Source organism: Manacus candei, unplaced genomic scaffold (assembly GCF_025592945.1).
Source record: "Manacus candei isolate 608988 ecotype Guabito, Panama unplaced genomic scaffold, ASM2559294v1 h1tg000025l, whole genome shotgun sequence".
Lineage (NCBI taxonomy): Eukaryota > Metazoa > Chordata > Aves > Passeriformes > Pipridae > Manacus > Manacus candei.
In genome coordinates, this window is record NW_026138073.1 from 530,654 (window position 1) to 556,443 (window position 25,790).

At 48.0% G+C, this 25,790-nt stretch overlaps 2 protein-coding genes across 3 annotated transcripts; both read right to left on the reverse strand.

Annotated features, from left to right (window-relative positions):
- Positions 1-1,881: 1,881 nt before the first annotated feature.
- Positions 1,882-5,215, reverse strand: VHL (von Hippel-Lindau tumor suppressor). Its single transcript, XM_051788722.1, has 3 exons — positions 4,745-5,215; positions 4,274-4,384; positions 1,882-3,925 (listed from the first exon to the last, which is right to left on the reverse strand). Exons 1-3 carry the CDS (start codon positions 5,004-5,006, stop codon positions 3,741-3,743), a joined length of 558 nt encoding a protein of 185 aa, XP_051644682.1. The 5' UTR covers positions 5,007-5,215; the 3' UTR covers positions 1,882-3,740.
- Positions 5,216-6,500: 1,285 nt separating this feature from the next.
- On the reverse strand, positions 6,501-12,433 carry THUMPD3 (THUMP domain containing 3). Of its 2 annotated transcripts, none has more exons than XM_051788696.1 (9): positions 12,159-12,433; positions 11,754-11,831; positions 10,700-11,233; positions 9,545-9,675; positions 9,062-9,131; positions 8,569-8,684; positions 8,273-8,380; positions 7,902-8,025; positions 6,501-7,671 (listed from the first exon to the last, which is right to left on the reverse strand). In XM_051788696.1, exons 1-9 carry the CDS (start codon positions 12,369-12,371, stop codon positions 7,540-7,542), a joined length of 1,506 nt encoding a protein of 501 aa, XP_051644656.1. In that variant the 5' UTR covers positions 12,372-12,433; the 3' UTR covers positions 6,501-7,539. The 2 variants fall into 2 exon arrangements, with proteins under 2 accessions (XP_051644656.1, XP_051644655.1); XM_051788695.1 differs by having other exon boundaries at positions 8,273-8,383; positions 12,159-12,432.
- Positions 12,434-25,790: the final 13,357 nt, after the last annotated feature.

The following is a 25,790-nucleotide window of genomic DNA, read 5'->3' on the forward strand; positions in this document are numbered from 1 at the left end:
ACCCATCCCGGGACACCCATCCCGGGACACCGAGCCCGGGACACCGAGCCCGGGACACTCATCCCGGGACACCGAGCCCGGGACACCCATCCCGGGACACCGAGCCCGGGACACCCATCCCGGGACACCCATCCCGGGACACCCATCCCGGGACACTCATCCCGGGACACCGAGCCCGGGACACCCATCCCGGGACACCGAGCCCGGGACACCCATCCCGGGACACCCATCCCGGGACACCCATCCCGGGACACTCATCCCGGGACACCGAGCCCGGGACACCGAGCCCGGGACACCGAGCCGGCGGCTCCTGCACCCCGCGGGCAAGGGGGTGTGAAAAGGGATCCCCTGGAGCTGCGCCAGCCACGCTCCCCACCGGGCTGCGAGACAGAGGTCTCACGAGGGCTGAGAAAGGAACGGCCACCACCAGAGAAGGCACTAAAAGTGCTCCCAGCGTTTTCCATCACTGCAGCACCCGGGAGCTCACTCATTACCACATGTGGTACTGTAGCAGATGCAAGGAGTGAGAACTAAAAAACATCAGAAGTGGTCAGAGGGCCAGGTCTTGCTTGTCAAGGATGAGGTTTAAAGTATGTTCTTAAAGTTGGCAATTTTTCTAAAAATTTTTTTTAATTTAACCTGCTTTCGATTAAAATGTCTAATTAATTAATTAGCCAGTATAATTGCTACAAATACTTCTGCCAAAACGGTCTACCTGGAGAACCTTCCTGCTGTACCTCTGCTACCACAGAGTGCCCACAATACCTAACTGAAACGATCCCTCTTTCTGTTCCTGTTGTTGGTGTTTAGCCCTAGGTCTACATTTAAATGAACTGAAATCAGTGCTGTAAGTTTTGAGAGCTTTTAATTTACTTTTTCTTTGTACTCTGCATATACATAACAGTACAACTAACTCTTGTTTTCAGTATCAAACCTTCAAACTTTGGCAGTTTTTTACACTTCTGGCCTAAGAAATCATGAACCTCTCAAATACTACTCAAGTAACAACGAATTTCTTAGCCCATATTAGCAGGGAAAAGCTGAAAAAATGTGATATTGATAAAGCTATAAGGTCAAAAGACAGAAAAAAACCTAAACAAAAATATCCAAAGTGTATTATTATTTAAAATATGACAACTCAAAGACTGCCTTGAGATGAGCTGTTTTAGCAGTAGTACCAGTTCAACAATAGTTGCATTTATGGGGTTTTTCCCTCCATTTTCCCTGCTTACTGTCCCTCTGACATACATCTCAATTCTGTCGTGGGAAGACAGAGCATCTCTGGAAGTGATGTAAGATGAGACTGAAATTGTGTTGCAAGGAACTGGATAAAAGCAGGAAGAAAAGACACTTCTTCCCCTTGGGTACTAGAAAAACTTGTGAAACCTTTTAGACTATTTGCCTCAGGGGAAAATGAGGGGAAAGAACACATCCAACTCCATGGCTGGCTTCAGTTCTGCTCCCAACATTACATGTAATGCAGGATCTTACAGGGAAACTGGAATGACTTTCCAAACAGACTAGAACAATCCTGTATATTCATGCAGTTCAGCCTTCCCTTTCCAACAGTGTGGTGTGGGCAGGACTCTGAACTGCTGCGGGCTCTCCTGGAGCCTATGGACACAAGAGAACCATTTGTTATTTCTCCCCTTCAGCTGTGCCTCACCACTTCCTGCCACAGCAGAGCCCTAGGGCTGGCCCTGAGCCCTGGCTCTCACCACTGCTCCTGGGATGGCCACTGAGTCGGGGCTGGGACTGCCTGAAACCACCCAGTGTTACTGAAGCTGCCACAAGTCAATGACGACATTCATTTATTGCTAATGCAGCTGAGTAACTAGTAGGAGGCTCCATTTCCCAATGTTCATGTCTTAGAGCCCCATGGGGTTTCTCCAGCCTTTTATTCTGACCCAAAGGAGCATTCCAGAACAGAAAAATACACTCTAATAAGCAACACAAGAGATCACAGACCCCAGCCAGCTCAGAAATACCCAGAACGTGTGTGCCATGTACAGATCTGTTAAAGCCAACATCTAATGCCAACTCTGTTACAGGAAAAGCTGTGGCCAAGCAGGCCAATTTTCTGCCAGGGCCCAGTGGAACTGCCACGCTCATCGAAGTGCGAGGCCTCAGGAGGGAACCTCCTCCTGGGTATGGGCAGGGTAGACCCTCCCACCCTCAGCCTCCCTGGGGCACTGACCTGTCTGCTCCCGAGGCCCATATGGGCACCCTTTCCCTTCAGAGATCTATGAGAGTGGTAAGAGCAGAACTTGCCATGTACTCCTTCTGCCCAGACACTGCCCAAAGCTGTGCTGACAGGTCTTATGAGCCACAGCACAGTCCTGCAGCAATGGGCTGGGCAGGTTGTACAGTCCAAAGTGCCTGTTACTGATCAACCACGACTGTCCAAGTATCACAGGGATACAAACACATAGGCACTGCGAGGTACCTGACAGAATCAGTCAGAAAGGTAGTGTGGATTTTTATGTCAAAGATCAATTCACACACTTCAAATACGTAAGAAAGACGAGTCAATAGGGGAGACATTCCATACTTACAGAATACATTGAGATTCTCAGTTTCACAGCTGCTCCCAGAATGTACAACTGCAAACAAATGTATGCACAGACATAACCTGCTGTGACCTCCTGCCAGCCTGCTTCTACCTGAGCAGCACCACATCTGTTACTGGTGGAAAATTCATGTGTCTGCTGAAACTATGCTGCTTTCAACTCTGTGCATTCACACGAGGACACATTTCACTGAGGTGTGGGGGACAGAATATGGGCAAAGAAATGCTATCTCTCTTTCTCCAGCCTGCCACAAAGCATGGCCCTGCCTGTGAACTGGCTGTGTGAGCCCATACAGCCCCTGTTGGTCCTGAGGAGACAGGCCCAAGAAGGCCCCCCACTATGACCTGGACCACAGCACTGTGATGGGAAGAGGCAGGACTCAAAGCATCTACCTCCTGTGAACCCTGTACAGGCTGCTGGGGAAGCAGCTGCGAAGGACAAAGGTGTCCCAAAACTAGGATCTGGTCTCTGTGGCTGAGATCAGCCAGGCAACAATCCAGTCATGAAGGCAAATAAGGCATTCAAGGTGTGATATGAGTAAAAACGTGTCAGCTGCAGTGCAGATACAACATGGGTTTGTATAAGTGCAAAGGTAAGAGGCAGGAAAACCCCAAGCCTTTACACATCATTTTTCCACCAACATAACGTTTGTCAGGTCTTCAGGTGGTACTGGAAACCCTGACATACAAACCCCCACGCTGTGACCCACAGGCACATGGAGGCACGCATGACAGGGAAATTCCATCAAAACAAATTACTCAAACAAAACCGGTGTTGATCTGCCACTTAGAACCATTAGTCTGGGTTAAATTAATCCTTGGTGTAATTTGCTTTCCAATACAATGAAAGTTACTCTGTATGAATAAATTCCATATAGCTGCCCTGATCTTACATCCCTATGCAGTGTCCAGACTTCTGAGCTTCATCCACGCGAGGCCTCCGGAGCCGTCCGTTTGTGATACACGTAACGAGGAACAAACCTGAACCATCACAAGCTGGCACACTCCAGGTGCTGTTCAGTCTTTGGGATCTGACTTACCATCACCAACTTAACTGAGTTTATGTTCCAGAACTTTAAATGGAGGCATCAGTTCTTGGCGTGTTTCCTGGTGACTCTTGCTGCTCAAACTCAGTGGTTTGCTATTGAAGAGTCTGAAGTGAGTAATCATGTTATTCCAGAATTCCATTGCTCAACGGTTCACTCCTCTCCAGAGAAAGCCGCTGAAGATCCTTTGAAATATCTGGATGATCCTCCAGCTCTTCATATAATGACCGAACAATGTCCAGTTTCCTGTAGTCCACCGGGCTGACCAGACTGCGCACGACCTGCAGACATCTCTCCTTCAGCGTGAACACTGGGGTCAAACAAAACACGGCCTCGTCACGAGGGCTCTCAGCTGCTGCTCCAACATCCACAGTGCAGCTTTGAGCACGTGAACACAGAGCACAGCCTGCAGCAGCATCACCCACCACAGGCTGGGCTCACCAGAGAGGGGTGAGACGTGGTTCCTGCCATGAGGCACCTATGAAACCCCTCACAGATCCTTTACAGGAGAGGTCTGTCCCTAGCTCTACCTAGAATCCCTCACCACCTCTTCCTGTGTCTGAGTAGGTTTACTTCTGATTTCTCACTCATCCTTACACTGAAGTTCAAAGAGACTAAGTTCAGAATTCCCCAGGGCACGTGCAGTGCTGTCCCTTACCTGGCAGTGTGATGTCAGCTTTGGTCACGTTGGGGGCTACCACAAACAGCTCCTGCTGGTTGACAAGGAGCCCATCGTTGGTCCCTGCATCCCGGAACAGCCAGAGGTGCCCTGGGAGGGAACAAGGGGGGAACGCAGCAGTTATGGCACTTTTTAATGAGCAGCTCTGAGGGGCACTCGCGAAGGACTGAGCTGTATCCGTGAGAGACCGAGCTCCTCTTCAGCTGAGCTCCCTGTTCACCACCACCACGGCCTTGGTAACCGGTGTGAACCGGGAGGGGAAAGGGAAAAGGGAAAAAGGGATGGAAGGAAAAAGGAAAGGAAAAAAGGAAAGGAAAGAGAGAAGAGCGGAAAGAGGAAAAGGAGGGAAAAAAAAGGAAAAGAAGAAAATAGTGAACCCCACCGCTACCATCTCAACCACCTGGGCCCCGCGACGCCCCAGCCCGGCCCGCCCCGTTCCGCCGCACTCACCACGGTAGCTGCGCATGACGCGTCCGGTGCGCGGCTTCAGGACCGGGTAGCCCTGCGGCAGGCCCTCGAAGTCCAGCCAGACGGGCAGCACGTAGCGGGGGCTGTGGTTGTTGAAGACGACCTCGGAGAGCTCCCGTGTCTTCTCGGAGCGCAGCGCGGGCCCGGGGCCGCCCGGGCCGCTCACGGACCCCGGCAGCGGCGGCGGCGGCGGCTCCATCCTGGCCCCGCCCCTCGCGACACGCGGCCCCGCCCCTCGGCGCATGCGCGCGGCCGGGCCAGAAGCGGGGGGCGGGGCTTGCCGTGAGGGAAGCCCCGGGGGGCGGGAACGGCGCTGCCCCTCAGGGACCCTTTCACCAAATACACGGACAACAGCAACGATGGTTTGCCACACCCTTCCTCACTTAAGAATGCTGAACTCGTTGTTAAACAGTGGTCGTGTCTTATCATCCACCAGCCTCAGTTCACAGCTCTTCTGACTAAGGCCTACCAGTGCTGCCACAATACTAATTCTTCCCCATCTGGTAACAGTTAAGCTGCCAATTCAGTCCTCTCCTGCCCTCTGGGTGTCAAAATAACATTCCTTTATCCTTCAGCTGGAGCTTCCCAAATACCATACAGTCTTCTCTTTCTCTTGTGCACATGAAAATAGTAAAACCTTGAGGAAAAATTAAGTTACTGGATTAGATATTGGGGAAGAAATCCTACCCTGTGAGGGCAGTGAGGCCCTGGCACAGGTTGTGAGGGTGGGGAGGCCCTGGCACAGGTTGTGAGGGTGGGGAAGCCCTGGCACAGGTTGTGAGGGTGGGGAGGCCCTGGCACAGGTTGCCCAGAGAAGCTGTGGCTGCCCCATCCCTGGGAGTGTCCAAGGCCAGGTTGGACCTGTGATAGTGGAAGGTGCCCCTGCCCATGGCAAGGGGTCCCTTCCAACCCAAACCATTCATTTTGCTGTCTCAAGTATGTCATAACAGATACTTCTCCAAACATGGTGCTTTATAGAATCAGAGAATGCGTTGGGTTGGAAGGCACGTTAAGGATCATCTCTTTCCAGCCTCCCTACCCTGGGTAGGGATGAAGTGTGCATATTCTAAGCATATTCTTCTCCAGAGTCACTGCAAATTACAGTGCTAAAAGCATAAAGACAGTGCCTTTTCCTCGTATGTCTCAACACCTCTTAGCAGGTTTTTCTTTTAGAATACTCAACATTCTCCAACAACACTTAGATGAGGGATTCTTTCCTAATTTCTGCTCCTCTAGCAGCCTGTGAGGGAGAAGTGTGTACATTGTTAGAGAATGACACAAGAAACCATCACCTCTCAATGACATTTTTTCCCAGTAGAGCTGGAGGTGTCAGAACTGCTAGGCAGGCTTGTTTGATGGCCCTTGTGGAAAAGGAGTCACTTCCCTCGTGTTCCTTCTACGAGAGGAAAACAGTAAATTCACATCATGGAAGGAGCACATAGTTCAGATCCTGATACTGTAAAGCAGCTGTGAGCAGCACTGTGGGATTACACAGCATATATACACAATGAGGCTGATTGTCCTAACTGTAAAAAGCTGCTATTCCTCAGTGTCTGGTGCCAATCTTCCATAAAAACAGAATCGTGGGCTTTAACAGCAACTGCTTCAAACTGCCCAACTCAAAAACAGATTCATATCTGTAAAAGAGCAGAGCTATTCAGACATCGCTGTACATAATCTTTTTTCTATACTCTTAAATCAGGACACAAACCAGAAAAGAACACAATTAAGAATCATCTCTTATGCAAAACTTCTAAAACTTTAATACTTGTTAATTCACCTCTGAACACTTACAAGTACTTACATGAACACACTGTAATGAAAAGGACAAACCAGTAATGTGTTTTCAGCCTCTGCTGAGCAGAGTAAGAGGCTTGAGAAATCACAGTATATTTAGAGAAGAAAAATTATTTGCAACTTCAAGTTAGTGGACAGGGAATATAGTTTTGTAAATACTGTGGCAGCATAACTATGACAGTTAAATCACCTAAGAAATTCAAACACTGCCGCTTTGATGTGTCCACAGTAGACACTGGAAACACGAACTTGTTAATATAGCTGCTAAAAGTATCTTTGTTCTCAAACAGTAACTACAGATGGTTTGCTAAGGCTGTGTGAATTACCTCCTCAGCCAAGACAGTGGAACATTAAAATATGGATTAGAAATTTACTTGTAATCAGCACTAAGGTGAGGTAACAGGCAAGAGAATCAGTGGCACAGCATATGTTTTACTAACTGGAATTTGCTTATCAGACCATAAAACCCAGATACTGTTTTATTTTCTTCGTTTACATTTGAGCAATGGTATAAATTAGAAAACTTCGATTTGGAAATATCCCACACTAGAGAAATACTACCTCTGAACCCTTCAAGGTGACAGTCTTAGTAGTCCTGTTAGTCATTTTAAGATACATGTAAGCTTTCTACAGTTTGGTAAACTGTTACCTTCAGAGCTGCCTCAACATGTTTTCTACTGTAAGCAGAGGAATAAACATTTAACTGAAAAATATAGAAGACTCAGGCCATGGAAAGCATTACTAATCCCACAACTGAATTTCAGTTTGGGTGGCAAGGAGGAGAGGTGATTTAAATAACAAGTTTTCAGAACACACAGTACAACTGGCAGCTCTCAAGTTGATCCCTGGTTTAATATTTGTGTGACACAATTTCTGCTTAGGTTGTTTGGGTTTGGAACTGACAGACCCAAGCTCTGTGGTATCTGCTTTACCAAATGGCCATTCAACAAATTCTGGAGGTGTGTCTTCTTCCAGGCAGTTTACCAGAAGGACCTTCTCTCTTCTGCTCTCTCCCAGGTGCGCCGCAGCAGATACACTGCAGCGTGGAGTCCCCCCACGTTCACCCACACCGTCTGAGCTCTGCGCCAGATGTGTCCCACCCGTGACAAGGCCTGCAAGCCAAAACCAGCCAGAGAGCAGCGTTAAGACAGTAATATTATTTTTTATTAGTCTAAATCACATCTGATGGCAATGTCAAGGGACTTTTCGCACCCAGAACTGCATTTAGATGTTAGTAATTTTTGCTCAATAAATAAAACATCTGTAATGATGACAGCTTACAGTTTTTTTCTCAATACATTTTCAAGTGTAAATAGGTTTGATTTTCTCTCACAGAACATACCTTGGCAAAGCATTTCTTGTCCTGGGTAAGCAGCACAGCCCTGCCTGTCCCTGGGGTGCAGATCCGGCCCATCTCCATCAGGCAGGCTGGGTAGAGATCCCAGTTCTTCTTCTTTGACCCTATCCTGCAAGATACATTCAGATGTCCTTTGTGATCACTGGAACCAGTTCACTGACGTTGGTCTCAGACAGGGATCAGCTTATTCAGGACCACGGTTACTGTTACTTTCAAGTTGTACTTTTACCATAGGGCCTGTCACACCTTCCCAACTAGGCCCAGTTAAGGACCTGACTGGAGAGAAGCCCAGGCCTGGCCAGGTGAGCCCATGCAGCTGTGGCAGTGAGGCACAGCACCTTTCCAGCACTCCTCACCTCTTCCCAAAGGGCATGTCTGTCACTACGATGTCCACAGAGCCAGGCCGGAGAGGCAGGTTGCAGATGTCCCACTGGATGATGTCCAAGGGAACACCCAGGGCAGTGCTGCTGCAAGGGCAAAGGCAGTTACCTCAGACATGAGCACTCAGAAGGTTTTTACACTGAGGAGATCTAGAATGTTGGAAGTGGAATAAACAGGAAAATATGAACTAGACACTCCAAAGCATCAATGCAAAGTGGATTTCTCTGCATACAGCACTGCAGGAAACAGAAATTCCTTGTGCTCTTCTCACCTGTCCTTACTCTCATTTTTCCTCAGTAAGGAGCAGATGTTGTTTGCTGCTCTCTTCACAGCCTGAGGGTTGTTATCCCCTGCAATGTGGTAGCAGCCGGGCCATTCCGCAGCTCCCTAGGGGAGAATTGATAATAAGCAACATTAGCATCAACGCTGCTTGACTGAAAACACAACAAACAGAAGAATTACTCAAACATGACAAAATACAACAAAGCAACTGCAAGTGGATGGCAAGGAATTTAGAGTTCTGTAACAGATAGCTGTTACAGGTATTATGCACCTTTAAGGCTCAAAATACTTTTGGATTTAGTTTCTTCCCGCTATAGACCAGAGAAGAAAAAAGGTCACTTACAAAAAGTGTATTTGTATCTGTTCAAAAGTTGGTGAGATTGGACCTTGCTATTCCGTCATTACCAAGAAGACTTACACACATTACTGAGTTACAGATACTGTTAAGTTTAATTAAGTTAAAAAAATCACAGAAGAATCACCTCTATTGGTATCGCACCTGTACCACACATGGGATCAACTATGATGTCCGTGGGCTGGGGATCACAGAGTCTGAAGAATAGAAGAAAAGATACGGTGAGAAAAGCCAAGAAAATGTGAATTTCTCTAAGGAAGGGAAAGTGAACTATTTTAATAATTCTGATTCTATCCTTTTAACAAAAAAACTTTGTGATTATTTTTTCAATACGTTAATTACCATTTTATGAGCAGCAATACAGTGAAATTCTTTCACAAATGTGATACACTATTTTCAAGCTAGGCTAACACAGCAAAGATTTACTTTCCTCGTCTGGGAAACCACCACTGTAACTACAAAGCACACCATGTCAGCAACTCTGTTTTTTAAATTTTTTTTTGAGAATTAACAGAAATGGCTTCTGAGGAAGCAGTGGGGAGATAAAGGGCCTAATTTCTGAAACAAAAGGACTCATTAACTGAGTATAACAGAACGCAGCTGCCCTGACCTGAGCATGCCGTAAGCCAGAGTCGAACGCAACGTCGTGGGTCCGAAGTGTGTGATATTCCGTCTGTGGAGACTCTCTTCAGTTAATGCAATCCCCACCACCACTTCATTGTTGTGAATATTCAGAAGAACCTAAAGAAAAAACCTGAACTGAATTTCAGGAGTTTGCATAGTATGCCTGGTAAATATTTATGGGAAGTTATATGGCAATTTAAAAACCAGGAACGATGTATAAAAGAGCTTTTCTTCTTGTAGGAAAATCAAAGCCCCATTTTTACAACCATAAAGGACAGAACTTGGGAGAGCATTCACATATTCTCTCAGTCACACAGAATCTTTTACACAAGACTTCCCAAAGTGCTATAACAACTACACTGGCTTCCTAAAAGGTTTAGTTTTTAAATTTGGGGGAGAAGCCAAGTAAGTCCTGCAAGTCACAGTGAAGTATCTGCAAAGCAGCAATAAAATTCATATTTGTGGTGGAGACAATATTAGCATCTTGCTCCAGGGCAGTGACCAGCCCTTAATAAACCACAAGAAAAACAAGTCTCTCTGTCCCTCAGAAACAGTACTCCTACCAAGGGTATTGGTTGTGCTTTCCCAAACTCTGCTCTCCTCTGACAGGAAATAAACACTGGACAGTTACTATTAACCCTTTCTGTTCCCTTCACTCATAAAACCAGCTTCCAGATGGAGCATCTCCTGACACCTTAGAGTGGTATTAAGCAACAGAATAAGGACAGGTTTACTGAAGGTAAAAGCAAAGCAGAAGGCTCTGACATTACCTTTAAATACAAAGGAGACCAAAGGCTACAGCAGGTGGTAATACTCAGAAGTCAAGCCTTTGCTGTGGCTGGGAGAGAGCTTTGCAGCCCCAGCTCAGCTGTGCTGGGTTCATCAGCTGACAAGAGGAGACAGCAGTGTTTGAACAAATTAGAGGCCCGGGGAAGGGAGAGGTGCCACACTGGGCCACTCCAGAGATTATTATCATGGATAGCCAAAGCACCATCTGAGGACACATGTAAAGTGCCAGGGAAACGAACACTTTCAGTTCCAGAGTCTCTGAAAGGCAATTTGGGGACCTCTGAGCATCAGAATTAAGAACTAAAGATTTGTACAGCAGAAACATAGGCATTTCCAAGGCACACCACCATACCTCCACATCAAAGTTCGTCATGTCAGCTTTCCACTGGAAGTGCTCCTGCACGGCTCCACCGAAGTCTCTCGCAGCCTCGTTTGATGTGAAGCTGTGCTTGTCTCCAGCTCTGTTGCATGTCACGCGGAACTTCAGCACCTTCGCCTCTCCTTCAGCTGTCTGACCATCACCAGCCTTGGTACTACTCCCAGAACTCGCCTGCACTTCGTCCCTCGCATTCAATTGCTCATTATCCTCCTCTTCCTCCTCTCCCCCATTTTGGGATGCCACCCCTTGGGGCTTCTCTGTATCCTGGCTGCTAGCCACACCCACAATGCTTTGGGCACAGTCCTCCTGGTCATTAGTGTCTTTTTGGTCTGCTCCTCCCTCTTCTCCACCATCATTCAGCTTCTCCTTGCTTGCAGGACTCTGCAAATTGTGTTTTTTGCGTTTTGTCTTTTTCTTTTTTAAGCTGTTGTTCAGCTCCCAAACTTTCAACGGATCGGTCCAGGGCAGCTTTTTAACCAAACCTTCCAAATCCTTTAAAGCATCTTCCTTTAACAGACAAAAGAAGTCGTACTTTGAAGTCATTTCATTCCTTTAAAAGTTATCTTTTATTTTTAGGTCTCTCAAAGTAGTTTATTAAACATTAACCCACTACATCTTTAAGAAAAGCTTACAGGTTTTTGTCCAATTCTTGCCATAAAAGGAATTACACCGAAAATCACAAGACCCACAGGATTTCACAGTTTATCTCATAAAACAAACAGCTAGCAGTGCATTAAGTGACCAAAGCGATACATCACTGTCCTATGTCTGTGACCTACAAACATGGCATCAGCTCTCATCCCAGATTTTGCCAATGCAACATATTTAACTGAAGAAATGTTAGACGACATGGCCACAGTTCCATTTACAAGCCAGAAAAGATGAACTGGAACAATATCACAACTGAAAAACCCAACAAACTTGTTAAACAAACAGAATACTTTGACACTCGTCTTAAATTAAAAAACAGTCAAACCAAACAACACTTCAAACCCCAGAACTGACCGAAAAATGGGGAATACCTCACCTTATTTTCTTTAAATTGATAGTCTTTGAACTCTTCAACAACAACAAATAAATTATCCACTGACCGCAGACGGTGGACCTAGAGGAGATGAGAAGGCACGGTGGCACGTTACTAACCGTGTGTCATAGGGATTCTGTTTACTTAGGTTAGAATTTTGCCATCTTACATGCACGATTTTCCACTTTAGTCCCCACGGGAGTTATCACTATACCGCTACACTGATTTAACCTCCCCAGTTTTGACTTAATCTCCCTTTCAAACCGCGATAAAGGCGGATACAGCTGCTGCACCCGGGCCGGCCGCGGCCTCCGACAGCGGAGCGCTCTGCTCGGAGGGGCCGTGACCCACCGGGCCGGGCAGGGCCGGGCAGGGCAGGGCAGCGAGGCCCCGGCGGCGTGCACGGACCTGCGGCAGGCTCCGGGCCGGGACCGCGAAGTAGATCTTGCCCCGGTCCCTGCTGATCCTGGAGGCCGAGCCCAGTTTCTCCTGCACCTCCTCGGCCGCCGTCTGCTCGAACCCCGTGGGCACGGTGGCGCCGATAACGGCCGCGAGCTCCGCGCCCTCCTGGGCTGGACCCGGACCCGGCCCCAGCCCCGCGTCACCGGCCGCCTCCGCCATGGTAGGCTGCCGGGGGATGGAGACCGCCGGGAACTCCGGCGGCACCGACACCGACCACGGCCACGGCCACGGCCACGGCTCCCGCCGCCCCACGCGCCGCCGCCCCGCCCCTTCCGCTTCCGCCCAGGAGGCCCCGCCCGCGCTGCCCGCGGGTCGCTGCTCCGAGCGGGCGGGAGGCGGCGCCGCGACCCGCGGCCTGTGGGGGAGATGGCAGTGTGGCCGGCCCGTGCGTGTGGGGGAGATGGCAGTGTGGCTGACCCGTGCCGTGTGGGGGAGATGGCAGTGTGGCCGGCCCGTGCCGTGTGGGGGAGATGGCAGTGTGGCCGGCCCGTGCCGTGTGGGGGAGATGGCAGTGTGGCCGGCCCGTGCCGTGTGGGGGAGATGGCAGTGTGGCCGGCCCGTGCCGTGTGGGGGAGCCGGTCTGGCCGGCCCGTGCCGTGCGGGGGAGATGGCAGTGTGGCCGGCCCGTGCCGTGTGGGGGAGACAGTGTGGCCGGCCCGTGCTTCCCCCGCGCCCCTCAGCGGAGCGGCCGCCGCGGGGGCCGAGCCCGGCACACGTTCCTGCCGGGCGCGCGGTGTGTGTGTGACACCGGCGGTGACGGGACAGCCGGGCAGATTGCTGCCGCGATGGACTGCGAGCAGGCGGCTGTGACCGGACAGCCAGGGAAGGCAACAGGGTCGGGGACGGTGGCAGCTTCTCTGCAGATGCAGTGTGTACTGGCAGCAGCACTGTCTGTCTTCATTTCCCCCTGTGAGTTCTGGTTGCACTGTGACATTCAATGTTGAGCAGGAGGCCTGAGGCACTGCTCCTGCCATTGAGTCTTCTGAAGCATCCCTTTGCTTTCACATGCCAAGGGTGATGGAAGGTGTGGGTTTACTTGTGATTCAAGTCTGAAAATATAAGATGAAAACCGTGGAATTTGGATCATAAACATACTGGAGAAAGTTTGTGAAATGGCTTCTTCGATGAGAACTTAAAACGTGCTAAAGCAGAGGCAGCCACAGATTTTGCACAGCTTTCTCCTGCAGCAACTCGTATAGCGAGGGTGAGCTCTGGGGTTCGAGTGGGATAACGAGCTCGGGTTGCTGAGCTGCTTTAAATAGCAGAATTTTCAGCATATTTTGGTAAAGGTGTTTGCCAGACACTTAAATGGATTCCGTATGTCTGGCCTAGCAGCAGCAGCTCTGACCTTCCCAGCTGGCCTCACATGGGAAGGTGAGAAGCAGGGATCAGCCTGCTGTGCTGCTGCTCTCAAAATCTGTCCAGGCACCACTCACAGAAGAGTTTCCTGCCAGTGGCCAAGTCCTGCAGCAGCTCTCCTACTCTCCTACCTATGTTTTGGTAGGAAAGAAAATATGACAGTCTTCAAGACCAAACCAAAGCTGCATTTTTGTGTCCATTATGAACCCATTTCCCAGAACCAAGGAACCAAACTGGCTCCCAGGAGCAGCTGCAGTCAGTTAAGGAAAGCAGATGCCTGCTGGGTAGCTCTGTGAGCCCCATTTACAGGCAGTAGCAGTTCCTGATGAGCTGGCAGCATTGATTTCATGGCTGGTTTAGTGCATACCCGAGGAAGAGCATTGCTGTCCACTTGTCTGGAAGGGGTTGTGCCCTGGGGGAGCTGGGTCTGTCAGTTTGGAGTGCATGTGTCAATAGCAGGCTGGATCACGGAGGATGCTGAATGTTTCTGCACTCTTGCTCCTCAGGTTACCAATGCAATGATGGAGATAGCAATTGTCCAGTTGACCAAAGGGTCCTAATATTATCCTGGAGTCAGTATTATTTGTCTCATAATATTGAGACACAACTGAAGAACATTTACAATACCCCTAATTTACTAAAACCAATAACTTGTCCTGGAATTAGGACTAGACCAGGTTACTCCAAGCCCTATCCAACCTGGCCTTGGACACTTCCAGGGCTGGGGCAGCCACAACTTCTCTGGGCAACCTGTGCCAGGGCCTCCCCACCCTCACAGGGAACAATTTCTTCCTGACATCTGATCTAGTTACTTAATTTTTCCTTGAGTTTTACTATTTTCATGTGCATGAGAGAAAGATAATATTGTATGGTGTTTGGGAATCTCCAGCTGAAGGATAATGTTATTTTGACACCTAGAGGTCAGGAGAGGAGTGAATTGGCAGCTTAACTGTTACTGGATGGGGAAGAATTAGTCAGTTTGTGGCAGCACTGGTAGGCCTTAGTCAGAAGAGCTGTGAACTGAGGTTGGTGGGTGATAGGACATGACAAAGAGTTGACAAAGAGTTCACAATTTAAAGTGAGAAATTGTGTGGCAAGCCCTTGTTGCTGGAGGTGTTTGGTTAACAAGGGACCATCCCACCCTTCCTGTCCCAGCAGATTTTGCATAGGAACAAATAAGCCACAATTAGCAACTTGTGCCTGGGCAGCGTGGGTGCAGCCACTCTGGGAGGTCAGAGGTGTGATAAGGCCACAGAGGATGAGCAGCTCATTCTACAGAATGTGAGACATGTGCTGAGAATATCAGACTGGTCGGCCTTGCTGTACTGGTTGTACTCCTGTGCCCAGGGACTGAGCTTTGTCATATGTGAGGTCTGTGAAATAGAAACTGCTGAGGGAGCCTCATCAGCAAGAAACTCAGTGTGCACACATAACCTTACACCAATGAGTTTCATGAAAGCAGTGAGAGGTGTTCAAAGGCCTTGCTTAATTTTTACCAGGGGAACAGAAATTAATTTCCTGCATTGGTTTAATGAATTTGGTAGGGCATAAACAAATTTAGAGATGGCACTGAATTTCCAGTACTGAAGTGCCAAGTTACGCCTACATCTGTCTCGCCTGGAGAAACCACTTGGTTTGAGTTCATTTCAGAGCTGCAGAATGAGTTTGGTGTGAACTGGTCAGGTTTGCCTTGCAGTGACAAGAGCATGTTGTATAAATCCCATCCAGCACTTGGGTTTGCAGAAGTCCTTTGAGCAAGGAAATACATTTCTTTCCAGTTCAGCCTCAGCACACAGCTGCAAAGCCTGTGCCTCCTGGGACGTACCTGTGGAGGGGCCTGACCTTCAGGAGGAGAAAAACACAAGTGGGGCTCCTCAGAGCAGCCCACGTTTTTAATAAAGCATTAAGGAGTGCTGAGATCCCTAAGCATGCAAGGCCATCATGGATAAGCTGGAGGATAGGAAGATCTAATATTCATGATACATCATCCTAAGAAATTTACATCAAAGACAGCCTTTAAAGTGAGACAGTTAATCTTTTTCAGTGCCTGGATTTTGCTTCAGGCCATCTCAACTTTTACTTTGGACTGAAAAACATCACAATTAATCCAAACTAAACATCACGACTAATCCAAATCCTTGGCAGCAGCCTTCATAGCAGAGTCCTGTGTGAGCTGCCACATGTCACTCCAGATGTGTTGGTTCAGTCAGCTACAGCCTGTCCACATCAGCGACGTGCAGCTGGGGCCTCTCTGATGTCTCTCATCCAAAACTTATGGAGCTTTAGGTCACAGCAGCAGCTTCTGTTGGGTTCAGTGGAGTGATATGGGTGTTGCCGGGTTTTCCTGGGCTCTGGGTTTCCCTGTTCCTGAGTCCCATCGTGCCTTGGAGGCTGCTGGGAAGGATGAAGCTGTCAGGGTGTTCAGGGTCCTGCCAGTGGAGAGTCTGGAGTGCCTGGTGGAAAAAACAGGTGTCCTTGGTTCCAGACATCCTGCACCTACTTAGCTAGGAGACAAACTGTTACCTTCACTTGTTTGTTTGGGGTGGTTTGTGGAGGCTTTATGAGTTAAACCTCAGGACCAGTAGAGTCAGTCACCTGAAATGTCCTTGTATGGAAGGAGGCATTTCAGCCCTCCTGGAAATGCTACTTTGGAATGGCTGAGAAGGAGCCAGAGTTACAGTGCCAGTCAGAGCATGAGGGTGGAAAGCATAAACGGATCAGCAGTCCTGACCTCAGGTGCCATCAGGACTCTGAGAACAGTCAACATGCTTGTTTTTCTGGGAGTTACCAGATAACTGCAGATGATGTTTGTGTACCCCGAGGCAGCAGCCTGCTGCACCATGCTGCTGCCTCCAGTCCCTGCTATGGTGGAAGCGCCTCCTACCTGGATTCAGTACAAGTCTGTCCTGCGTGGGCTTTTCCCTCCAGCTTGGTGCTGCTAGAGCCTTTTTTAATTTCTGGCAAGTCACAAATATGTAACATTTCCCAGCTGCCTGTCTGTCCTTGTACTAGCATGTCACAGTGCAGGACAGGGCAGGATAGCTCTTGGTGATGGTTTCAGAACATTTTAGATCCAAATTCATGGACAGCAAAAACGCAGTTCAGCACATTTTCTTGTGGATCTGAAGAAAATCACACACTTGTGTAGGAATGCCTGGTTTCCTATAGCCTGTGTGTTTAGCCGTAGCTCCTTTGAAATACATAGGAAAGTGTGGAGTGAATATATTTCTGGAATAATCTCATTGCCTTCACTAGATCTGTTTGAGGCTCACTTCAAGGTAACCCTGGGCTCACTGTGATAGTTAAAATCAGATGAGACTCAAAAAATCATAGTCTTTGGCTCTGTTTACATCTCTTGCTGCATTCATAAAGCATCCTCCATCTGGGGAGCTGCCTGAGCTCTCATATCTGAGATCAGACCAGCTCACCCTTCATGGAAATATGCACTGCAGAGCACCAGTGTGGGGCTGGGCCCAGGCCTGGACATGTGGCACGAGGGCAGGAAATGGTGCGTGGCTGTTAAATGTGGACCAAACCAATATTCGTGTAACACAGTGTTACTGAAATGGGCTCCCAAAGTACTCCAGACTTGGGCAGCTTTTCATAGTCTGTTGCTCCATTTGGCAGCTAGAGAGAAAAAGGAGGGGTGGTGGCAAAGCTGTGGCCACAGGTAGCCAAAGCCTGATGCCTTATTTGAAGGTGGATGAGCAAGATCCCATTATTGTTAAGTTTTCCTTTGATTTTGAATGAATAGATATTTTAGAAAATTAAATTCTTTGAAAAGCATATTCAGGAAAAGAGTTGCCTGTTACTGCAGCTAATGCAGATCTGGACTGTATTTTTTGCTTGTGGCAAATGGATTGGACTGGACATTTGTTCAGAGAACAGGGCAGTGGTAACTCCCAGCTCCATCCACCTGGGCTTACATTCCTGAGTTTCCCATCCTGTCATTAGGCATCTGAGTCCAGTTGCCAGGTACCTCCAGTAACTGAAAAGTCTTGTCTAGTATTGTAGGTACCTAAAAGCCATAGATACTAAATTTCTGTCAGCAGGCATGAACATAACTGCTGAATTCCTGAAGGTGTTCATCAGTTTGTGCCCAAGGCCTGGGAAGGTTCTTAAACAAGATATTTTCTTCCTCCAACTTGCCCATGGAAGCTGCTCCAGAGATACCGATCTCTTGCTTAAATCAAAGCATATCTACCCTTTACCCCAACCTCTCCCAGAAGAAAGATACAGAGACTTTTTGTGGTTAGGTTTTTGGGCTCTCTTTTGTTTTGTCATTCGAGTGGAGGGAGAGGGTCAGGGGAGGCACTACAGGCTCATCCCTGTGTCCCCACAGTGGTCTCAGGAGTGCTGGAATCTGCAGGACCCATCCCGGGGATTGTGCTCTCCTGTGCCCAGGGAGCTGCTCACCCACAGCTCCTCTCAGACAGCAATTATGCCCTGTATCAGCCATCAAATAGTAATTTCTCCACTTGTTCTTCACTAAAGATCTGGCATTGAGCAGGTGAAGAGCCCACTGAGATGAAGTCAGCTCTGGATTGGATTTAATTGGATCAGGCTTGTTTTGTTGGAAAAGGAAAGTGAAATAATGCCAGTTGGGAATGAAATTTAAGAAATGAAATGGGGTTTGATCAGCATTTTCAAATGTAATTTAGTATATTTTGTTTTCTGAAAGCTAATGCCAAACATTATATTCTGCCTCCTAGAAATTTTTCCTCTCTTCCTACTGCAGGCAGCCTGCGTGCTCTTGTGCCAGAACCTGTGACCTGAGGACAAGCTGAGCTGCTCTGGCTGTTGTTTTATGGGTTCAGTCCTCCACAAGCACAGCAATTTAGAAGAATTTGGAGAAGGTGAGTTTGATTTCCAGCACTGCCAAATCCATCTTGGAGGACTTTGTAATCACTGGCCTCAGAGAGGGAATTTTCAGAAATACAGAGTAGATTGTCTGTGACTTCAAACATGTTCTCTTGAAACCATGTTTGATGTCTCAAAGGGCTGTTTCCTGGCTCCATAGACTGCTTTTAAAAATATAGTTTTGTGTTTCAATATACACACTGAGAAGTGAAATCAAAAACCTGCCCTTCCAAAGTAAAAATGCTGTGGGCAGTATAAGAAAGCTTTTCAGGGCAAGATGCCTGTGAAGGTGCCAGGCTCTTCCCTCCTGTGACCTCTTGAAGAAAGTTCTGCTTTCAGGGGACTTGGGGGGATGGCTTTACCACTTCCTTCTCAGTGGCATTCCAGCTGTGTGCTCGCTGGTACTGGATTTACTCTTGTGCAGTACCTCACTGCAGCTCAGAGGGTTGCCATGGCTTTACTACAGGAGTGAGGGTTAGTGTGGGGATTTGTTCAGATCACCTTTTAACCTACAGCATTTGCTTCTGACCTGACAGTCAAGTTTACTTTGAGACAACTTATTACAAGAAAGATTCTTACACACAGAAATAAATAAAAAAGCAGGCAAAGATGAAAATTCAAAATTTTTCATGGGATTTTAGCCTCAACTGGTGCTAGCAAAGTCTGAATGAAGTTTGGGCAGGCAGCCTGTAGTGTGAGCTGCTGACCAGTCAGACAGGGCTATTGGGATCCAGTCCTTTGTGCTGCCTCAGTGGCCTGTGTGAGGCAGGGAAGAGGTTGCACAGCTCAGATTTCTTCCTCTCCCAGTTGGGGATACAACTCCATGGTCTTGAATCTGCGTTGGCAGCCAGGAGACAGGGAATGGTGACAGTGCTGGCAGAGCTGGCATGAGCTTTGACCATTGGAAAACAGATAATCCCTACAGTTATTTTTAACAGATCTGGAAGCATAATTCAGAAGAGGGAGATATATAGTCTTGTTGTGGCCCCACAATTGTTGTGTTTTCTGTTACACTCGGTGTGTCTGATTAGCTCCTACCTGAGTCCGAAAGGACACTGATGCTCCAGAATATATGGCCTCAGGGAGCTACCATGGACACTGCTGAGCATCTTCAGAGTCTGCAGTTGTGTTTTACTAATGCCTTTGTTGTGAAGCTTTGTTTTCCTAACAGCTAATTTATTAGTGAACAAATTGAGGCTTTTGCATATTAAAAGACCTGCCAAGTATCACTTAGGGGCCAGAACAGAGACTAATGAAATTATAAAGTCTCTCCCCAACATCCAAATAAAAAAGCTCTTAAAAAGTCTTTTTAATTATTCTCTGGGATGGAATGTACAAGATCTATAGTGCATTGCAATATCATAATTGCAATATCCTGATTCACCTCCGTTAACCTGTGCGTGGCCCTGCTCTGGGGACACGAGGGTCCAGGATCCATCACTCCATCACTCGGGCATGTTAAATCACACACAGGGGTTAGCTGGTTCTCCTGCTATCACTGATACCTTGAGCTGAGAAAAATCAGTTTCAGGCTCTTTTCTGTAGAACCACGGTGCTGTCTGTGTTTCAAGCAGTGGTACACGAGTGCTGTGACCTCTTTCCTTCTGAGTCAGTGTAACCAGCACCTGTCAGTGAGGCTGCCCATACACCAGAGCTGCTGTTCCTGGCCAGTCAATTATTTCGAGCTCATTGTTAGTCACTTCTGTGGGAGAAAAGGCAGAATTATTGTAGTGCTCCACAGAGCACGGCGACATGTGAGGGCTGTGTGTCCTGGGCATGAACGAGCAGCGTGTGCTGCGTTCAGCAGCGTGTGGTGCAGGGAGGCTCTGCTGGCTTTACTGGGAAATCACAACTCCTTAAACAGCTGAAGCTTGGCAGAAATTGGAGTGACCTTTGTGCCAATGACTCTGCTGGGAGTTTTCTTAGTCTGCATGTAACCTGTATGGGCGTTGCAGCTGGATGTGGCTGTGGACAGCTCAGCTGAATTGTCAGCTGATTTCTTCAAATACGTCCTGCTGAGATTTCAATTATGTTACTGGATGGAAATCCTTCTGTTGAGAATATTTGAAAGGAGACTGGTATGCACACAATTAAAGGATGTTTTTGGGGAGCCTGGGGTTTTGGGGTTTATTTTAAAAAATCTATTATACTGATGTACTAGTAGAAGTTCATTTCTATTTTATACATAATGCTTTTAAGTGGGAAACTTGCACTGTCTTTTACCATGTGAAACAAACGGTTTGATCATCTCTTTGAATCCTATTCTGCACAAAAATTCACCTTTGGAATCCCATCCCTGTGCTTGGGGTTTCAAAGTGGGAGAGCTGCTCAGAGCAGCTGTCGGGGGAGCGTGTGGACAGGGAGCTCTGCTGTGAGTCACTCTGCCAGGGACTTTCCCTGAGTGAAGGGACTGAATCTGACATATCTTCTGTGAGCCTGTGTAACACACACACACACACAAACTAGATCCAGCATGCAGTGCAAGATCTACCACATCCATCTGTGCCTCTTGGTGGGATGTGGCAAGGACTTAACTCAGTCCAGTGAACTGTGTTCATGGCTAACGGGGGTTCTTTTCATCTCTAGAAGCACAAGAATGTGCAAATCTGAAATCTCATTTTAAAAGTGCATTTCAAGAGAAAATATCACATGGACAGTGAGAGGTCTGAGTGCTGCAGATGTGTGAGACAGACAACAGAACCAGGTGAGAACAGTGTGCAATGAAGGACTTACAAGGGTGGCACATCCCAGCTGTGTTAACTCGGCGTTCTGTTGTGTCTGAGATCACTGGGTGACAAAAGTAATGTCTTTACAAATAATTTTTCAAGGCATTTGTGTATCAAGGCTAGTGAAAGCAATATAGGTAGGATATTAGGAAGAAATTTTTTACAGAGAGAGTAATCAGCCATTGGAATGGGCTGCCCAGGGAGGTGGTGGATTCACCATCTCTGGAGGTTAAGATGAGACTGGATGTGGCATCAGTGCCATGGTCTGGGAACCACAGCAGGGTTGGATCAAGGGTTGGACTTGATGATCTTGGAGGTCTTTTCCAACCCGGTTGATTCCATGATTCTGTTCTATAATATCATAATTCAGGTGATATTTCCACCTGTGCTTCACTATTCCAATAAAGAAATTATGTGGGGAGAATACTTGACTCCTGCACATGGAAAGACAATGGGGAGAGAGTGAGAAGTAAAAAATGACCTCTGTGCTTCCCTCTGGCTTGGGAATCTGAGGGGGAAGAAGAAAGGCATGTGGGGGCCTGAGGAGTCAAAATGCTGATACTGCAAGGAATTTCTGCTCTGCATCTAGGCACAGTGACAAGAGGAGCTGGGAAGAGCTTTAGCTGACTTTGGGACTGCTGCCAGACTCCTGAACAATTCTGAACACATTCTTAAGTGTTCATTTTAAGGACAGAGAGAGCAGGGGAAATGACCATTTTAAATAATAAAAAAAAATGGTGATATCTTCCTTGCTTTTATAAACATCTCACATGTGAGTGGCTTTGTAGTCTGCCTGTGTTCTGAATTTGAATGTGTCTGTGGCAGTGGGACTTCTGTTCCCTCCCATCGCTGCTGCAGCGACACAAGGACTCAGCAACTGTGCTCTGCTTGTGCTCTGCAGTAACAGCCTTGAGTTACTGCTAGGGGAATGCTGCATTAAACAAACTGAAAACCTAAAGCAAGGGTTCAGGCCTTGGTTGTCTCCTCTTGAGCACTTGACCACAACCTGAACAGACAGTGCATCTGAGAGCAGGTCCCTGGGACAGGTGCTGCTGAAGGGAGGACATGGCCCCTCTGAGTGTGGGCTCGAGAGCTGCCTGCCAGATGGAGCTGTCCATGGGCCCAGCTGGGAAGTTTCTGGAGCATGGGAGGAAAATCTGTGACTTTTTCCCCTCCCATCCTCTCCCTGCCATGGAGCTGCCTTTTCCTCCCTGCAGGCTGAGGGACCTTTCCTTGGGCTGTCTGGGGGCAGTGCTGGCATGAGAAAGGTGCTGCTTGCAGTGCGAGCCCTCCTCTCCTACAAGTGCTGTGCAGGGAGCATCAGGGGGAGAGGCAGCCATGTGCAAAGGCTGCATTTTTTGCTACCTGTCCTGCCAAACCCAGCGGCTCCTTTGGGCCTCGGGGCTTGTACAGCTCACAGAGACTTGTAGAGAGTTATATGTGCTTCGTGCTGCTGTGGGTGGACAGCCCTTTCTCTACTGGGAAAAGGAGTAATCCTGGATAACATGTCTGCTTGCTGCTACACCTTCACCCTAAATAATTTTAAAAAGATGATATCGATAAGATAAAAACTCAGATTTGATAATTAAGTTTCCATTCCAAACCCACAGTCCCCAGCAGGGTCTCATGAAGTGCCACCAATCTGTATTAGTTCTTCATGCAGTTACGTGCTCTTTAGGGCCAGAGACAACCCCCTGCATGTTCTGGTTCACATGTGAACTTTTGTGTATTACTGTGCTGTGGTGAATGCTCTGTTTGAACAGATATCATGAACAGATTCTGCAGCACTGGGTTTTTCAGAGGCTGAGCAGAGATGCCTTACAAGTTAGACACAAGTTAGTGTTGAACTCACTCTGAAATCAGCTGCAGGGAATCCAGGCTTCACTCAAGACCCGGCTTTTTAGTGTTAAATCATGGGGGTGTTTTAAAGTGAAACTGGGAAAGTTGTGCAACTCTGCAGGGAGCAGAGCCCAGAACAAACTCCAGGTTTAAGTTTTCTCACTGTTTTTCTGCAATTTAGTGATTTGTCTGTTCTATATCCATGACTTCATGGCCATTAGGAGCAGACTTTTTTCATCGTCTAAAATACTTGCAGCCATGGCAGTAGTTCCCAGTTTGTTAGTCTCCTGGGCTGTGGATCCCAATCCTCTGGCCAGGCCATCCTGCTCTCTAGAGCTGCCCTGCCAGCATGCTTTGCCCTGGGCTGGAGGGAGTCCCTTCAGCAGGGACAGGGATTTGTCTGAGCTGCAAAACAGTGAAGCCAGAGAACCAAGACTTGTTATTTTGGAATTCTGGAACATTACAACCTTCAAACTCTTTTCATAGGGCTGGAGGATGACCCTTTGTAGGAATGAGTCCAGTTTACTGCTGATACGGCTCACTCACCCAAATTCCCCTCTGTAAGATGTTGGCTGGAGGGTGTGGGAATCCCTCCATGGCATTACACTCATTACCCGGGTGTGCTCGTCGCTCCCGCAGTGGGCCTTGGCAGCCAGTTCTGCCTGTCACATGTCAGGTGTGTTGTATTTAAGGGCTGTGGTACAGCTTCCAGAGGACCAACAGTATATGGTGTGTGGCTCCTGCATGGAGATAACACCGTTATTCAATCAGTTGTGAGTTATTTTGTGAGGTAAATCAGTAGGTGGAAGTGAGCTTTAGGGAGGCACCAGTTGTCCCCAGTGTGTGGTTTTCCATACCCGGTGATTCCCCAGTGCTTTCACATCATAGAAGAGTGTGGAGGTGTCAGTCACTATCTCTGATGACCTGGTTCTTTTTTTTTTTTGACCTAGATGAGAAGTTTTTCTTTTGGATGAGAAGTGACAGTTGAGGGAACAGGGAGCAGCAACTCATCCCCATGTTCCATCCCGAACCGCACTCACACAGCAAACTTTGTGGATTAGTGGGATTCAGTTTAGTGCAGAATAAGTCAGAGCAAAGATCTTGCAGTGTTGGTGCCAAGTTTTTGTAGCTGTTTCGAAGCATTTGCAGCAGAAGGGCTGCAGTATTTTACGTGTTCCCCCATGGCCTGGCTCAAGCTCGTTATGAAACAGTGACCTTGCGGGTGGTTTGCTCAGGAAATGGGGCTCCCTCTGCTCTGGCCCAGCTCCCTGCGCATGCAGCAGCTTCCCCCTGAGGCTGCAGCAGGCTCTGGTGCTGGTGTCAGCAATATTTCCTCCCCTTAAGCGCATGCCAAGGGCTAGATGCCAAATGCTGGCAATGAAACAGCTCTGGGAAGAACCTGGAGCAGGAGCGCAAGGGGACACGGGAGGATGCCAAGGCTATGGAAACAGGAGACAGCGACTGCTTGGATTGTGCTGGGGCAGAACCGCCACCCCCAGCACTGTTTTCCTTAGTCCAGCAGAAGGGAAGGAGCTGTTTGTGCTGGAGACCACTGTTAGCCCCTTTTTGTAAATATTTCTGGGCTATCTGCATATCTCCCTGGTGAAAAACTAACCGAATCCTGGACAGAAAGAGAAGGATAAGATGAGAAATCTGAGCTGAGCAGGTCAGTGGTACTGCACAGGGACCACGGAAGGGGCTGGTCCTGAGCATGCTGAGAGATCCCACAGAGCCCAGGTCATGCCACCCAGGAACAGGGGGCTTGGGACTGGTTTGTAAAGAATGGGGGACTGAGGCCTTCAGCCTGAGACATGGCAAGAGCTCTGTAAATAGCTCTCTTTGAGCTGAGAGAGTGTGAGAGGAGGGAAAAATAATACCCTGAATGCAGGTAAATCAGCATCTTGTGACAAGAATGAAATGTGGGCTTATACATGCATCTTGGTTGGCATTTGATGTGTTCTACAGAAAGTCAGACTGTGAGCACTGGGGAAGCAGGAGCTTCCTTGGAGAACATGCTGTGTCCTTTGGACTAATGAAATCACAATTAAAACAGAAGCTCAGGATTTTGCTCGCCTTTGACATCTGAGACTTTACCGTGCTCTTGGATTACATTTTTCAGGATTTTTCTCTGCAGCTTGGCAAGGGAGCTTAATTAAAATCTGAAATGAAAGATCATGTCAGCCTTTATTTTAAATGAAAATCCTCCACAAACTGTTGCCTTTCATACAAGTACTGGCCATGAGTCCCTGGGAGCAAGCAGGCTGTGTTGTTTGTGTTATGGTTGAGGTTGCCAGTTAGATCTGACAGCAACGTTTTGCACTGATTCTGGGCACACAGACAGCTGGCACAGCTCTGCTGAGTTCCTGTTTTACGCATGTGTTTTGCTCTGCTCCTCAAATCTGGGAGCTATTGGATCCAGTTGAATCCCTGCAGTGCCAGTGCTTTGGAACAGGAGGGTCATGTCCTCACTGGAGAGAAGCTGTGAGAGCTGACAGGTATCCCACCTCTGCAGAGCTGCACAGCCCAGTGCCACAGTACACAGAGCCTCTGGAATCCTGCTGCAGAGATCCAAGGTCACTACCGTGTTTTATGGCAGTGAAATTAATAAAAAGGCCCATCTGGATGTTTGAGAAGTTAAAACCTCAAACATGTGAGCTGTGCCTTTGGAGATGAGTGACTCAAGCTTTTGGTTGGGATTTTCAGGTCAGTGCCTTCATTCCTGAGCTGTATTTTTGGAGAGCCCTCAGGAAATTAAGTTTTTCCTTCTGGAACAGTGTACTCCTGAGAGGTCTGT

Bases quoted from the DNA above. Each gene is read 5' to 3' on its own strand.
- VHL (XM_051788722.1), bottom strand. From the start codon at position 5,006: ATGCGCCGAGGGGCGGGGCCGCGTGTCGCGAGGGGCGGGGCCAGGATG. The intron at 4,385-4,744 runs GTGAGTGCGGCG...GTTCCCTCCCAG, and splicing joins CGTCATGCGCAGCTACCGTG to GGCACCTCTGGCTGTTCCGG. The intron at 3,926-4,273 runs GTAAGGGACAGC...GTTTGACCCCAG, and splicing joins AGCTGACATCACACTGCCAG to TGTTCACGCTGAAGGAGAGA.
- THUMPD3 (XM_051788695.1), bottom strand. From the start codon at position 12,371: ATGGCGGAGGCGGCCGGTGACGCGGGGCTGGGGCCGGGTCCGGGTCCA. The intron at 11,832-12,158 runs GTCCGTGCACGC...CATCTCCTCTAG, and splicing joins CGGCCCGGAGCCTGCCGCAG to GTCCACCGTCTGCGGTCAGT. The intron at 9,132-9,544 runs GTCAGGGCAGCT...TCTATTCTTCAG, and splicing joins CTGGCTTACGGCATGCTCAG to ACTCTGTGATCCCCAGCCCA.